General features: G+C 42.5%; 1 protein-coding gene across 5 annotated transcripts in view; it reads right to left on the reverse strand.

The window, feature by feature from the left end:
- The window catches only part of MLH3 (mutL homolog 3), a 38,211-nt gene that overhangs the window by 2,839 nt on the left and 17,810 nt on the right, over positions 1-17,562 (reverse strand). For 3 of the 5 annotated variants that reach the window (XM_077819146.1, XM_077819144.1, XM_077819145.1), the window contains 4 exons: positions 12,946-13,105; positions 2,084-2,107; positions 1,761-1,839; positions 316-467 (listed from right to left, as the gene is read on the reverse strand). In XM_077819146.1, coding sequence (XP_077675272.1) covers positions 316-467; positions 1,761-1,839; positions 2,084-2,107; positions 12,946-13,105 — 415 coding nt within the window. Of the gene's footprint in view, positions 1-315; positions 1,236-1,760; positions 1,840-2,083; positions 2,108-12,945; positions 13,106-17,562 lie in introns of those variants that run through there. The other 2 variants (XM_077819147.1, XM_077819148.1) reach the window with 2 other exon arrangements.

The raw sequence follows: 17,562 nt of genomic DNA on the forward strand, positions 1-17,562 counted from the left end.
GAGTCTAAAATAGCATCTGGACATGCTCTTTGTGCCCAGTGAGTCACAGTCTTCATTTATACACAATACCGTGAGGAATAATATAGGAACGGTTAAGGGAGGGACAGGAGTTAGAGGTTTGTTTACATCACATGCGGTCAGTAGTTATTTCAGTCAGGATACCTCTGTTTGTATTAAGTGGTGGATACAGAGTGAGCTGTGTTGTTGGTTAGTATGAAACTTGGATGAAAAGGCTTAGCAATATTTAACGCATCTTTTCAGACAACCCACCCTGTGGGTTTGTTGCCTCTCTCTGCTCAGCTCTTCACACTGTACCTGCTTTTCCTGCTTCAGGTGGTCTATGTCTGCAAGTGGCATCATGGAAGGTCTCCCATGAGCACACTGGAAAGGCAGCTGGCAAGAGGACAAAGCTTCAATAAGCTGGCAGCTCTCCTCCTTAGTCAAGCTGTCATTAAACTTAATAGCTCCTGAAAAGAGAGGCGAATTATAGCATGTGCTGGCAAGAGTTCAGTTCAGCTAACAAGCCCCCCTCTGGGAACTACGGACAGCATAGCAAGTTAATATGGGGCAGCTCCCACTTCCTCCCACACCCTGAGACCACAAACCAGCAGCATAGTACACTAGACTTCAGATTTAGCTCCAGTTAATCAGACTTCCCTCAAGAAGCCTTCCTGGCACACACACACACAACCTTTTCCATAGCCTAAGCTGCTTGGTCTAGTCTGAGGCTGCTAGATGGCAGGGCAACTATTTCCTTGCTTCCCAGATGCTACAGTTGTTCCAGCTCAAGGCACATGAGCAGCTTCCTCCAGAGCTGAAAACAAGGCCATTCCACAAATGAGGAGCTACCAAACAGAGAAAGACTGAACACCCACCCCATATGCTATTTAGAGATTGAGTACCACCTCAGTAATCATCCACTCTTTCCCACATCTGGGCATTTAATGCAACCACTGCAAATCCAGGCAGGATAGTAAGGTCTCTCTGGTACTTTAATAACCTTTATCTTTCCTAAACACCAGAGGGTGTGAGAATCTATGGTCTCATTTATTTCTCACCTTAGCAGCTTGTATCCTGCAGTTCAGAGATGGCACGTGTCCTGCTCTTCTAGCTAAAAGCAATCTTGTACGCAGTCTGCGACTTGGAGACTCTAGTGATGTGCCATTGAAACAATGCCACCAATCCACATTTGCCCTTTGGCCATGAGGGGAATGTTAATGCACTATGCAAAGTGTCTGCTGGCATGAAGGGGTTAGAATTACTGCAGCTTGCATTTGTGAAATCTACTCACCTTCTGGGCTTCTAAAAGCCCAGAAGGTGAGCCAGATGTCCATCATGGATCCAGAAAACTAGCACTTCCAGGGTCTCCAGGACACCCTACACTGGCATTTCTACAACTTACCATTTGGGGCAGTCAAAAATGTGCTTTTTGAGAACAGGGCACTCCTCCTGCTCCCACAGAACTGTTGAATTAGAAGTTCTAGAGCTCATATGAATTGATGCACATTAGGGCTCTATTTTGTCAGCATCTCACATCTGAATAGGAATGTGGATAATAGCCACAAACAATGCAAATAGAGGCAGCATGTTCTGTCCTTGGCAGAGCTCTCCAAAAAGAGGGCAACTGCCTCCTGCTACTAGTAGACACCCTGTCTTTAAAAAGTTAGATTTCTGCAACCCTTCAAAGTGCCATATTATTCCAGAGCCCCAGAAAGTACACTGTGTAGAAATGGAAAAGTAGAGAAGTTCAGCTCACTTACCATGGCATGCTTGGGAAGCCAGCACCTTTAGAAAGGTTAGTGGGAGTGTCCCTTGTGCGCCTCCTGTGGTCTGCAATAGCTAAAAGTAGAGAGAGAACATGGTCCAACTTTCCAGTGAGTATGAAAAGGAAAGAATAGTAACATTAGAGAAGGAACAGATGAGGAAGACCTAGTAGGGCCCACCTGGTCCATATCTCCCCACTGTCAATCCTTAAGAGCTAAAGGATGGTATTCTCCCAGGTTTTGTCCTGTCTCAAGCAACAAAACTTTCAGGGTTGCTTGAGAGCTATCCTGACCCACTTCAAAAGAAGAGCACTACTTACCTCAACTTGTTCTTGAATCAACTCCTGAAAAGCAAGAGGCAGAACAATCAATCACTTACTGTTTTTTCCCTCCTCAACTTTCCTCTCTACTGTCCAAACCTGGACATATTTACTGTCTCCAGTTCCAAGTCACTCACTGTGATAAATAATCAAGAAGGATGGGCCAATGATTGGAGCATTAGCCTAGGCAGTGGGAGATCCAGGTTGAAGTCCCCACTCTGCCATAGACTTCCTGTGTACCTCGGGCAAGTCCTCTCTAAATTGGGGATGATAGCACTTCATAGGGGTGTTGGGAGAATAAATACATTAAAGATTGTGAGTCTCAGGTACTACATGATAAGGGCCATATAAGTACCATAGACAGAAGACCAGCCTGAAGTCACCCCAGCAAACTCCCGAACTTACTACAACTTTTCAGGACTGCACTAAAGGGATAGCAACACACAATTTCCAGAATCTGTTTAAGTCCTAATCTTAAAGCATCTCCCATTAGCTTGTTCAATTACAAGACCAGTAAGAAAGAATGGTAGCTTACCCAACAGTGACAGTGGTTATAAGAGATGTGTTGTCCACATTGATTCCACCTCTAGTGAGCCATTGCCCCATACATGCAAGATTGGACTCTTTTGGCCTGCAGTGTTCACTGGTGCCACACCTTGGATGTGCTCATGCCCCCTCTCCCCTTCCCATCCAAGGACATAAAGAGCAGAGGCTCGCACAACCATCCCTCAGTTTCTTCGCCAATACAGACCGTAGGTGGTATAGGATTTTCTAGTAACGGGGAAGGTTGTGGATGGGTTGCAGAATCCATAGACAACACATTGTGAAGAACCACAGTTATTGTAAGTAAGCAACCATTGTTTCTTCTGGGAGTGATTATCCACATGTATTCCATTTCTGGTGACTAGTAAGCAGTGACCTCATAATCAGGGGGTGGATGCTAGAAGTCCTATTTAAATAATGATTGCAGGACAGTTCAGCCAAAACAGGAATCAGACCTTCAGGCCTCAACTAAGAAATAACGTGGGATGAAGGAGTGGACTGATCCCCCATATAGTTTCCCTGCAAATTTCTGGAATTGGTATGTTTTTCAGAGAAGCTCCAGAAGCTGCTTAAGCCCTGGTGAAGTGGGCTATAACTTGCATGGGTGGATCTAAGGACGATCAAAAACCTCACCACCTTCCGCTCTTTAACCTTTTTTCCTCTAACATAAATACATAACATGTATATTTAAAAAAATACCCCAAAAAACCCCAACCCTCTAAAGCCCTACCAACACATGACACTCCACTGCATACACTTCTCTCCCTAAGGAGAGGATAAGAAAACAAAACAACACATGACAAATGTTTAGTCACATTGCTTAGTGCACTACTGGAAGGTGCTCAGATACTACAGTGATAAGTTCAGTCTAACCCAGATAGAACCTAGATAGAATAGATCTAATCTAGTTAACTCATGGCATGATTTAATACAATTACATACCCAGTTAGTCTTTAGGTAGATGTTGCCTGACCCTTCACCCTATCTTCAAATGCTACAAATAGCCTCGGGATGCTCTTGAAGGGTATTGTTCTGTCAAGATGACATAAAAGAGCCCTAATCATACCAGCAACATGCAGATTGGCTTCCTCTTGGTTGGAGTGGGGCTTGGAAAAGAAAACTGGCAGATGCATCATCTCATTTAGATGAAAATCCAAGACAATCTTTGGTAAAAAAATTTAGGGTGAGCCTTAAGGATCACTTAGTCTGTAGGGAACACCACGCAAGAGCCTGAATCTCTCCTACCCTTCAAGCTGATGTTATGGCTACTAAAAGGGCTGTTTTTTACAGGTGATATAGAGAGTAAGTTGTGAGCGGGTGAAAAGGGGGTCCCATTAACTCAGCTAAAACTATCCTGAGGTCCCAGAAAGGAAGAGGGTCCCAGACTGGAGGAAAACACAAGAATAGGTCCCTAAGGAATCTAGAAGCTGTATGGTGGGAAAAAATGGTGTGACCCTCATGGGAGAATGATAAGTTGCTATTGCTCCTAAATGTATCCTCATAGAGCTGATGAATAATCCTATATGCTTTAGGGATAACAGATGATCCAGAACAGAAGGAAAAGAATGGTTCCACACTGTAAGGGGGCACTCACCACTTGAGCACCTCCAAGCAGTGGAGTGTGGTCCACAGTCCGTTTCTCACCCCTGATTCCCCTGAGATTGCCTGACAACCTTGGTAGGTCTTCAGTGGCTTGGCCCTCCAGCCAAGTCACACAGTCCAAATGAACATCCAATAAACAATCTATTTGTCCTTAGTAGAATCTTCAGCCTCAGAACTGGGTCCTTTAAATTCAGCCCTTTGTTCAGGCTCCCAAATAAGCCTGTCCCCTTTGTGGATTTATTCCATTTTACCTGTGTCCAGTAATGCTATAAACAGCAGCCATATACTCCTTACTTCAAACCTTTGTGGCTACTTCCCTGGGCCTCTTCATACCGGGCCCTTTTATGTTCAGCCCTGCACCCTCAGATTCCTCTCTCTCTGCAGTCCAACTATGTAAGTTCAGCCAGCCATAAATTCTAATTATCAGGCTCCTTGTCCCAAGAGGAACACTCTTCTTCACTTCTCTGCTCCCAGCAAGCTGAACTGCTAAGGCCAGGCAGCAACTTTTATCTGGGCCAGCAGGGCCCTGAGTGGTCGTTTCTAACCCTCTAGCCCTTAGAGGACCAAATTTCTGCAGTTTCCAAAATGGCTGCTCCAGAGAGTCCTCTCTAGGCAAGCTTGGGGGACCCACCCTCACTGCTCTTTTCCCCAACTTACTCTTTCTTGGGATGCGGCGTAGTAAGACTGCAGGACCCTCAGCAGGGAGCCACCAAGTGCTAAATACATCCCATCACACCCACCCTACAGAAACTATGGTTCTTTGAGATATTGTAGTCAGTGTGGATCCTGTAAGAGCCCATCCACCTCATGCATGCAAGATCAGTCTTTTTGAATAGTAGTGTCTGCACATGCACCCTGTGCCTCCTTGCACTCCCATACAAGGACATACAGGACACAGTAGCCTAAACCCTCCCTCAATTCCCTCACAATTCAAAGCTGGTGTTGCTGAGGACTCCAAAAAGTGTGGATCGGAGAGCAGGCTGTGAGAGCCACACTGACTACATCTTGAAGACCCACAGTTTCTGTAGGGTAAATACCTGTTCTCTCTTTTTTGAGTATGTGTTAGTGTGGATCCCACCACAGGTGACTGGCAAGCATTATCCTCTTTAGATGGTGAGACTAAAAGCCAGCTGCATTACTCAAAGATTGAAGTACTACTCTCCCAAACTTGGCATCACCTCTATACACCCACTCAAGTGTGCAATGTTTGACAAAAGTCAGTGGGTTGCTCCACGTTGCTGCTTTTGAGATCTTGGATACTGGCACATTCCTGAAGACACCCTCCATCAAGGCACAGGCAGTATTTTGATGTGTGAAGGGAAAGGCTCACAAACTAGCTGGTAACAGTGGAGATCCCAGAAGGTCTCTAAGTAGATCATGCAGTGTATGAGATGGCTTGGCCTTTTGACAAGCTAAATATATACATAAAAAAAACCAACAACCCAGGGAGACGGTCTACAACATTTAATCCTGTCAAAGTAATACAGCAAGCCTCCAGAAATGTCCAAAGTATGCAGCTTCTCTCTTGGCATTGAGTGTGGCTTCAGGAAGATAACTCATAGGTTAATTGGCTGATTTAGGTGAAATGTCGAGACTACCTACCTTAGGGATGAACTTATGGTGCTAGGGTTCTGAATTCTCAGAACCACTTTGTCCTTTTGAAAGGATAAAGGAGGCCTGGCCATAAAGATTTGGAGCATGCTCGCACTCCATGCTGTGGTGACAGCTACCGGAAAGACTCTCTTAGGAGTAAGGTGATGTACTGAACAATCCATGAGTGTCTCTAATGGAGGCTCCATGAGTTTTAAGAGGACAACATGCAATCCCAAGGAGGAGCTGGGACTCCCGCAGGGGGTAAATATCCAAGAGGCCCTTGGGGAATCTCAGTACCACTGGATATGAGAAGACTGCATATGACAGTATCAGAGCATGACATGCCAATATAGCTGCAAGGTAAGCTCTGAAACAACTAAATGCCAATCCAGCATGTTTCAAGTGCAATATGTAGTCAAGCATCTGTGGTACCATGGCCCCAACTGGATCCAGAATCTGCTGAATTGCCTATACAGAGAACCCTTTCCATTTGGAGGAGTAGGTATTCATAGGAGATGGTTTCTTATTATGCATGAGGATTTCTTTAACCTGTCAGGAACAGTCCCTGTCAGAAGTGCTCAACCAGCCAAATCCAAGCAATCAGATGCAATGACTGTAGGTCTGGGTGCAAGATCTGACTGTAGTTCTATGATACCGTGTCTGGACAGAGCAGAAGATGGATGGGAGATAAAATGGACATTTGCAATAAGTAAGACAGCCAAAATTGCCTCAGCCAGTCGGGAGCTATTAAGTTCAGTATGGCCTTGTCCTCTCTGATTTTGGATATTAATCTGGACATCAAGGGAATGGAGGGAAAGGTGTTTCGTAGGCTCAGACCACTGTAGAAAGAAGCTGTCTGTTAAGAAGCCCAGTCCCATACCCCCTCTTGAACAGAAGTTCAGGCACTTGGTAATATTTCCTATTGTGAACAGATCTATTGTGGGAATCCCCCAATGGTGAAATATCAGTGCTATGATGGAGGTCTGCAGTGACCACTTGTGACTGCTTGCTGTGTGCTGCCTAAGAAGCCTCTCAGGCTTTAGCGGGCTACTGAAAGGTTTAAAGCCAATGGGATTACCCAGTGGAGATGACATCCAGTCCACAGCTTGATGGCCTCCTGGCAGAGAGGGGATGACCGAGCACCTCCTTGCTTCTTTACATAGTGTATTGTGGATATATTGTCTGTCAAGATCTGCAACATGGAGTCCTGCAGAACAAGCTGGAATGCCATGCAGGCCAGCTAAAAGCCGTGAGCTCCAGGATGTTCACATGCAATTTCAAACCAGATCCCTTGCATATGCAGATGGCACCCCAACCTGTACCTTAGGTGTCTGTGATGAGTTTTATTGTCAGGGAGGGGATCAAGAAGGAAACCCTCTTCTATATGTTTCCAGCCACCAACTGAGTTCTCATAGAATCTGGGGTGGGACCAGGACTCTCTTGCTCATGTGATGCTTTGACGAGGAGTATGCAAACCTCACCCATAACTGCAAGGACCACAGGTGAAGTCTGGCAAGCAGTGTCACATATGTGCATGCTGTCATATGGTCCAACAGTCCTAAGCATATACACACCAACCTTGTTAAAGTATATTTTAGCTCATTTGTTATGGACTGAAGAGACCATAAGATGTCCTCTTGGAGGTAGGGATTTGCTGATCAAGAGCTAATCATGGTTCCTATGAACTCTATTGTCTGTTATGGGGTGAGAGACGATTTCTTGCAATTCACAAAGAATCCCAGTTGGGAAAACAAGGAAAGAACTGATATTGTAGTCTCCTACTTGGACCTTCCTCTGCTCATTCAGATATGGACAGACATGGATACCTTTTCTCCTTAAATGCACTACTATCGCTGCCAGACATTTTGTGAATACTCTTGGTGCCATGGACAGACCTGTACTGGTAATAGTTGGGCCCTACTGTGAGTCTCAAGTACTTCCTGTGGGATGAGTGGATAGCTCTATGGAAGTACACATCCAGTAAGTCAAGAGCTACAAACCAGTCCTGAGCCACAAGAAATGGAATGATGGATGCAAGTATTACCATCCTGAATCTGAGGTGCCATATATATTTGTTGAATCTCCTCTGATCTAGGATAGGACAAAGACCCCCTTTTTTCTTCGAAATGAGAAAAAACAGAGTAGAAGCCTCTTCCCCTGAATTCTGAGGGCCCTTCCTCTATGGCTCCTACATGAAGCAATAAGGCCAATTCTGCTTGTAATAGGCTCTCATGAGAAGGATTCCCAAAGAGGGATGGGGAAGGTAGCGCAGGGGGCAAGGAATAGAAATATATAGGGTAGCCAGGGGTGATGATCTCTAGCACCATCTGTCCAATGTTATGACAGACTTGACAGTACCTATCTGCCTTTTTAGAAGTAGGTGCCACAGATGATTGGGTCTACTATAATTTTTTTTGCTGGCTCCAACAGCCCCTCATTAATTGGCATGGCACGCCTTTCAGGCAAGCAAGAGTACAGAATATCCAGTAGCTTGTGTGAGTCTTCCTGCTCTACCTCCATGGAGATTTCCAATATGTAATGCAGCAGTTATTGAAATGTTTCCCAATCATACGGCTGAGTAGAAGTGGAGGGACCTACTGCCTAATCTGGTAAGGAAGACTAGACCACTGCTGGGATCAAGTGCTCTACTGTCTGCAGGTGTTCTTCCTCATCTTCCTGTGCTATACTGTGAGTCTGTACCATCAGCGCCCCTTGAGCACTCTATGAAGTTTCATAGGGGAATGAGATCTAAGTCTACAAGGGGTAGTGGAGGTAGTTTTTCTTGCTGGTTGCATACCTCAAAGGGCCCAAGATTGCACATTGTAGGAGAAAGAGGCTGGGGGCCATGGGGTTGGATATCAAGGTGAGTGCTCTCCCTGAGATCCCATAGGTGTACATCTACAACTTCTAGATTCCCTGTTAGACCAGCAAAGGTCATATGAATAGAAAAGAGAAGAGTGGCTGGGGGATACCCTCCCTACTATGCTCAAAAGGGGAGAAAGAAAATGAGTACTCCTCCTCTACCCTAACCAGAGTTTTGGGGTGAGCTTGAGTCTTCCCCACCACTGCAGCTGAAGAGTTGACTGGTACTGTAGCAATACTGGTAGTCAATACCAAAATACAGAGGGCACTCTTACAGCTGAGAATACTATGGTGACTCAGGCTTCATGATCACTGCAAGATCACGTGACACCACAAATAACTTCAGTGCCAAGAAAGTCAGTGCTGGGAGCATCTGTACTATAGGGGTCAGTAGCAGATTCAGAGGTGACAGGTCATTGACATCTCATGCATCGAGAGTCAGTACCAGGTGAAATGCAGACCACTGCCTGAGACAGTACCATGTGTGCTCAGCAACTGGGTTTTATCAGGGTGTCAGAGAAACCTAATTTGGACCATGAACTACCCTTTGTCTTAATAGTCTGAGGAGATCTATGCTTCCTTTTACTAGGTCCCAAGAAGGGTATTTGAGGTCTGTGCTTGCTGTGGGAAAGATATTCCTTCCTACTGTATTCAGAAAACTGAAGCATTGACTGAGGAAGCCTGTTCAGGCCAGAGAGGCCCTTTTCTCTCCAGTTCTAAGGAGGCGCTATCTGAGAGCTTCAGGAAAAAATGTTTAAGGTGGACCTTTCTCACCTTCTGTGTCCTCTTGGAGAAGGAGCAACAGATTGAGCATCTATCACCTTGAGTGCGAATCATTAAGCGGACTAGCTGAATCATAGGAGGAGCACGTTTTGAACCCTTGGGACTTCCTTTCTATCACAGCAATTAAATCCTGGTACTGGGGAAGTCCCTAACTTTAATAAGAGGGTTTTGTTTGTTTGTTATATATAGCCACTAAGTGTAAAAAAGACACTATGCTAACTATACAAATATTACTCTCTTTCTCTCTATATATATATAATTACACACATGATCAGTAAAGTCACACAGTGTGCAGAGAAGCAGATTCTGCAGGGGTTCTGTCTTGCAGCCACGGGCAGTAAGAAGGAGCTGAGGGACAGCTGGGCCTACTCTGTCCTTTATCTCTGGCGGTGGATAAGGGGAGAAGAGGGAAGAGAGGCATGAGGACATCCAGGGCACAGGCATGGCCCTCATGGACATTGCTAGCCAAAAGAGTCAGACCGCATATGCATGGGTCACATGAGCGCTGGAAGTGGAATACATGAGGAGAATCACTCGAAAAAGAATGAACTTGATGTGTCAGAAGATGCTGTTTTCTAACAGGGTGGATTGATTTAAAACAAAGTAATTTAAATTACTGATTTTAATCGCAATTTAAATCAGCAAGCAGAAAATGCTGATTTAAAACATTCAAATAATTTATTTTCCTAAAGAAAAGTTGGTTTCATTGGTTGGTAACCACAAAACCAAGTTGAATTGCAACTAAAGATAGCCTTTACACTAAATTTGGAGCATCTTTTAGTTTTTGCTACCCAGGAGGATACAGTATATCTAGACACATTTATTTAAGTAATTATATAGCTTAACTTAGATTTATTAAGATTCTTAACTTTTACATATTTTACTACGTTAGAAATTGGTGAATTATGCATTTCTTATTTACTAGATTATTATTATGTTTTTACTTGTGATTTGTGCCAATCTCTATTTGGATGGAAATTCAAATGCATTTAAAAATACAAAAAATAGAATTTTATTTTTAAAATAAAACTATTTTAAATGTGCAGGATACAAATGAAAGAAAAATATTTAGCATAAAGTTTAGCAAAACATGTTTTAAATTTAAAACTAACTGATTTATTAAACAAAGGAAGCATTATCTATAGTTAGTCAACTGATCTGATTGTTTCTGGTCATCACGTCCTTCAAGATGTTATAACTAGTAGATCTCATCCTCTCACACCTAGTTTTTATTCATAGATTGGAGGAAAAGCTTTCCTGATTTTTCAAGTCCCATCTGGTTTCTTAACTCTGAATTAACTAATCACTGAACTGAACTAGTTGAATAAACTGAAATAAAAAAATATTCTCTCTTCACCTGCAGAAGAGGCTACTACTGTCAACAGCTGGTTTTGCACTCCAACAAATTCTGGTTCAAGTTGCTTAGCCAGAGACATCCACTAGTTTAGTAGTTTGACTTTCTTTAATACTGTACTTCGGAGCAAAAATGTACTCATTATTTTTTAAATTTAATTTAAATGACTTTAATAGATAATAACAACTTTGGGCCTTAACATATATTGTCAGTTTCAAATTTAATTTTAAATAGGTTTATTTAAATAAACAAACTGTATTTAATTTAAATTTTAAATATCAGATTATTTTTTACTTTAAATAAAATTGATTTTTATCCATCCTGCTTCCTATGTAAGCATGTTTGTTCATATTGCTAATATCATTCAGCAGATGACATAATGGGGAATAAGAGCAAACACCATAAAACCAAATATTTGCTCAAAAAAGGGCTCCCTTCAATGAGTCAAATCCAAGCAGGTCTGTATTGGGGTGGTTATAACACTTGTCTTGTAGCTTAAGGTCTACAAGTTTCACACATTAAGTACAAGGAAATGGGTCAATTTTTTAAGCCAACAGCATTTCACAACCTGTTTTTTTGCCCCAAGAGATCAGCAGTATCACCCCTTGAAAAGGGCACTTTCCCTGTATATAAACTCTTACACATGAACAAAAGAGAAACATATTGCAAACAGGAGTAGGATTGGAACGGTTTACAATGGCTCAGCCTGGTGGCTGCATCTTGTTATTATATTGTGCTTTTATTTAAAAATACTTATACTCTAATACTTATGGGTGTGAAAAAATCTTCAAAATGTGAACTGCAAGCAACTGATGCAGCAATTTCTGCCTCAGTTTTCAGAAAGCCTGAAACAATAGCTCTGAGAGGGATGAACTGCCCCTATTTGTTTATAGGAGAAGACAACTCTGACACCTAATGATGGCATTTAAATATCAGTCTTGTTAACTATGTCACTGTTGATCAAAGCACTCAAGAAAGAGGGGCAGTCAAATTATGAATGATTTACGATAAGAGGTATATGATTTTGGCATCATGAATGGATGGAGCTTGAGTTGTGAGCAGAATATGAGAGATTACTGCCACTTATATTTTTCAAATCTGATTCCTGATTGCAGGTATTGTTTCAAGCCACCAACATTTTCTAAGGAATTTCAAAGTTCAAACTCCTCCCAGGTGCAACCGAAAGCCACACAGATACAACTGGAGCAAGAGAGTCTTTAAAACAATAATATTTTAATTTGTTCTTGTCTTTAAATGCAATCCTCCTTGCAGCTCACCCACTATAATTTTTATTTCATCCACTTCCCGAAATCTGCAATCATCCCTAATTATGTCAGTTATAGACTTATAGTTAGCCTAGATATGGGACTAAAAGAAAACAAACATCACTGCCTAACACTAATTGTGCTCAATAATAATAAATTATAATCTAGTGCTTTTTTTAGTAGATCTCAAAGTGCTTTACAAAGGAACATCATTATTATTACAAGAAAATTGAGGCAGAAAGAGGTGAGGTGACTTGCCCTGGGTCACATGCCAGCAGGCCAGGACCAAACTGGGAATAGAACTGAGCTCTCCTGAGTCCCAGTCTAGTGCTCTATCAACATTGCCTCTCTGTCTAAGGTACATGTGTTATCAATTTTGCTGCCACACAGACCTAGGGGAGAGAGGCTGGTGGCTCACTCCTCTTCACCAGAAATAGCAGGACACCTCTTAACCAACCTTGTCGCCTACACTGCTGAACACTGGCCTCTGTCCTAGGAGTCTCATTTTAGTTGTATTAAAATTAAAATAATATTCTCTCCATCCAACCATGTAGCCTCTTATGCAATTAATAAGTAAATCTTTGCTCTCTTTTATCCCACATGGACAGAACAGTATTAGTAAGTCATGCTCCTTTCGTTTTCAAGAGGAGTTACTTTCTCACTGAAGATGAAAAGTACACCAGCAAAGAAGCAGTCCTGAGGCCAGCGGACATGGATAAATAGTTCTACTGAAAGCATAGCAAGGATTCTCTTGAGCTTTCTCACTTAGAAGCCACTCTTCCAACACCCTGCATCATTAATATAGAGCAGAATGACACCATCACAAAGTAATTTGCTCAAGTTCCACATCCAGGACTAACCTCCACAATGCTTTTAGCCACAGGCTGTCTTTTCCGTCGTAATTCATTGGCCTCTCTCTCCATAAAACACAGGGGGACTTTCCCAACTAGAATCTGGGAGCTGTTGTTCTCTGGAAATGATAATTCAAGGCCTACTTCCTCCAGGCTTTTGTGGCAGCACCTGAGAAGAAAACCTCAGAAATGAGAAACTGAAGCACCCTCTTCCACACACCTACAGGATCAGTCACAGAGCTGGACACTTCTGCATTCCCCACACAGAAGCTTCCCATCTCCTCCACCCATATAATGGCATCTCAGGATTTCCCAGCAATGCTTCTCTTTCAGTCCACATTTCTCTCCATTAAATTTGTGCAGAATGCTGGCTCCATGGTTCTGAGACCCCAGGAGTTTGCTTTACTGCACAATAGGAAGCTGTACACTTTTCCCCATGTCTGCAGGTCTCTTTTCTTAAGATACACACAGGAAGTTCAGGTAACAGTGACCACAATATATTATATACATGCAATGCAATATTATGATGGGGTATTCACCCCCACACTAGCCTGGAAAGGGTTAATGAGGCTGAGAAGAGACATTTAACCTGATAGGCCATGCCTGAGGGAAATTAGGTTTGCTAAGGCCTGGGCTACACCAGGAAATTAGATCAATATAACTATGTTGCTCAGGGGTGTGAAAAATCCACACCTCTGAATGATATAGTTAAAATGGACCTAATTCCCTGTGTAGACACTGCTAAGTCGAAAGAAGAATTCTCCCATCAATCTAGGTATCATCTCTCGGGGAGATGAAGTAGCTACAGTGATGGGAGAAGCCCTCCCATCGGCATAGCTAGCATCTTCACTGGAATGCTACAGCAGCGCTGCTGCAGTGTTTTAAGTGTAGACAAGCCTTAGGCAATGCCTGATTGATGATGGAGCCCTACTAAGAGGGAACAAGTGGTGCTAGCATAAAGGTAGGAAGTTGGTAGCAAAAAAGGGTTGCAGCGAGGAAGCCTGCAGTCACTCCCTAGGCATTAGAGAGGGAAAAGAGGAAACCCAGGGAGACAGTAGAAACCCTGGGGATCCACGCTCTGAAGGAAGAGTTTATCCAGAAGGGTGGTGGAGTAAGCCTGAGAGATGCAGAGTAGGACAAGGCTCAGGGAAATAGTAGCAAGGTGGGATGTTGTAGACCTTGGCTGTTGATTAGAGGGTCCCTGACCTGGAACCCAGAATAGAGGGCAGGCCCGGATTCCCCTACCAGCCACTGGGGAAGTGGTACAGTCCAGGCAGAGAATGGAAAGACTACCAGGTAGTAACGAGAACAAGTGAGGAGATAACGATATTTGCAGGAAGTTTAAGGATTTCCTTGCATCAGTCTTCACCACAGAGTGTTCTGAGATATCTACCCCAGACCTACTCTTTTCAAGTAATAAAAATGCTTGAGATGCCAAGAGAGGAGTTACTGAAACAAGCTAATAAATTAAAGAGCAACAAGTCACTGGTATCAGACAGCATACACCCAAGAGTTCTGCAGGAGCTTACGAATCAAATGGCTAAAATACGCAAAAATATGTGCTCATTATAATGAGCTATTATAGCAGTGGAATGGTAGGCAGCAAGAAGCTTACTTATCCTTAAAAAAAGATGCTAGGGATGATCCTGAGAATCACAGAACTGAGTCTTACCAGATATACCAAAAAACAGAATTGTACAACTCCAAGATGATCATATGATGGGAAAAAACAAGTAGGGCTTCCACAAAAGAAAACTGTGCCTCTCTAATCTACTACAATTCTTTAAGCATGTAAGCAAAATAGTAGATAAAATAAAACTGGTTGACAGAATTTATATGGGCTTTCCAAAAGTCTTTGACAGTCCCTCACAAAAGGCTAAAAACATTAAGTGGCTATGGGGTGAGACAAAGTTTTGTCATGGGTTAGAAAAAGACAAAGACAGAAAAAAACAGCATATTAATAAAAGCTCAGTTTTTAATTTGACAAAAGTTTGCACTAGAACAAACATTTTATTAATGAACTGGAAAAAAAAGATAAGTAGCCAAATCTTCATAAGATACAAAATTATTTAAATTAGTTGGGACTAGAACAGACTGTGTGGAACTTCAGAGGAAAATGGGCAGCATTATGGGAGGTGACATTCAAATGACAAATGCACACACCTTAGGAACAATAATTTGATATATTCAGATACTTTGTTAAATTAATTGCAACCACTAAGGATGTCATTGTAACTGCTCAATGTGTAGAGGCAGCCAAAAAAGCACACAAAATGGTAGGGTGTAAAAAGTATGAGAGAAAATAATATGGAAATATTGTAATGTCTGTGACATTCTGTACCCCAAAGCAACACCCTGGCACCCCCATATTTACCACGGTTATATGATTATGATATGTTTTGTACAAAGTATGCCTTCTGAGGTATCATTTTAAAAGTCTTGATCTGTTGAACATCAATATCCTGTTGGATTGTATGAGCTATAATTGTATGTGAAGTTATGAAATTTGCTATATGTATGTTACTGAAATATGTTGTAAGGTTGGGAACAACCAGCCTTTCAGGTAAAACAAAGGAACAGCCAGATATTGATGATGGCCCATTAAGGGGAATACACACTCACAAGGACTATCCCAGGAACCATATACAATGGAGACTTCTCAGAGATAGTACATAGACAATGGACACTGCTTGACTCAGCAAAGGATCTTTTCAGCAAGCTGGAATAAGCTATAAAAGAGGGAAGTGACATCATCGCTTGGCCTCACTCCCCCCACAACTCAACACCTGGAAACATGCCTGGAGAACAAAGATTTTGAATTGGGGAGATGGTTCCAGACTGGGAAGAAGAATCCCAGCTTTGTGTATTAAGGAACCGTACCGTCAGGATGAGACGCTTCTTGATTCAAATCCTGTCTAGTCTATAGAACTCAGATTGCGATCCTACTTTTATTTTTTAGGTGACCAACTTTGGTCTGTTTTCAGAATGGTAGCTGTGTTAGTCTGTATCAGCAAAAACAACAAGGAGTCCTTGTGGCACCTTAGAGACTAACAAATTCTATTTGGGCATAAGCTTTCATGGGCTAGAACCCACTTCATCAGATGCATGGAGTGGAAAATACAGTAGCAGGTATATATACATAGTACATGAAAAGATGGGAGTTGCCTTACCAAGCGGGGGGTCAGTCTAACTAATGAGACAATTCAATTAATAGTAGAATACCAAGGGAGGAAAAATTACTTTTGTAGTGGTAATGATGGTGGCCCATTGCAAACAGTTGACAAGAAGGTGGGAGTAACGGTATGGGGAAATTAGTTTTTGTAATGACCCATCCACCCCCAGTCTTTATTCAGGCCTAATTTGATGGTGTCCAGTTTGCAAGTTAATTCCAGTTCTGCAGTTTCACGCTGAAGTCTGTTTTTGAAGTTTTTTTTGTTGAAGAATTGTCACTTTTAAGTCTGTCAGTGAGTGACCAGGGAGATTGAAGTGTTCTACTGGTTTTTGAATGTTATAATTCCTGATGTCAGATATATGTCCATTTATTTTTTACTACTTATAATCACTTAAAATCTATCTTTCTGTAGTTAATAAATCTGTTTTATATTTTACCTAAACCAGTGGGTTTTGCTTGAAGTGTTTGGGAAATCTGCTCAGAAACAAGAGCTGGTGCATTCCCTCTCCACACTGACGGAGAGGCGGACTGGGGAACAGACTTGCACTGGTCAGGCTTCTGACCAGGGCAAGGCGGTACAGTTCTGGGGTCTTAGGCTGGGGAGCTGTGGGGAAATGGCTGGAGCCTCTCTGTTGTTGGTTCATGAGTGACTGGTGAAGGCATTCATGTAACTCAGTTGGATGTCTCCCTGCCTGGGGATGTCTGTGCAAGTACAGTAGGAGGAGTTTGCAGCTTGCCACAGCATCACAGTGTGAGAGGGAGCCCAGGTTGGTGAGACAGAGGACTCAGTGGTACCTCAGTTCCAGGTTGCACCCTGGGGAACCCGTCACAATGTCATTGTATAAATCGATGTGATATCCTCACCTGGAATAGTATGTTCAGTTCTGGTCACCCTACCTCAAAGAAGATAGAAAAGAAATAGAAGAGATTCAGAGATGGGTGACAAAAATTATTAATGGTCCAGAAAGACTTCCCTATGAAGAAAGATTAAGAATATTAGGACTGTTTAGAGAGGAGATGGCAGAGGCATACAAAATAATGAACAGGGAAAAAGAAAGTAAATCGGGTGCTCCTATTTACCCTCTTTCTTAATCTTCCTCTATGGACAGGTTATGCCATGGTTATCCATTAAGTAATTTCTTGCACCTGCCTCTGAAGCATTTGACACTGGCCACTGTCAGGGAGAATGCTGAATTGGATGGACTACCAATATGATCTAGTACAGATATTCCTATGTTACTAATGAGTCCACACAAGAAGGGCAGAAAAGTACCCATTACCAAACAAGCCTACTCTGAGCACAAAAGGAGAGAACACCTTGTAACTGTAAATACCCACCCCACTTGAGTTCCTGCTCAGAGCGAGAGCTGAGATTTCTGAATAAACCTCTGCTAGATAAATGTAACTACTCAAAACCAAATCTGCAGCTAATAAAAATTCTTGTACGGGACGGA

Source organism: Eretmochelys imbricata, chromosome 6 (genome assembly GCF_965152235.1).
Source record: "Eretmochelys imbricata isolate rEreImb1 chromosome 6, rEreImb1.hap1, whole genome shotgun sequence".
Taxonomy (NCBI): Eukaryota; Metazoa; Chordata; order Testudines; family Cheloniidae; genus Eretmochelys; species Eretmochelys imbricata.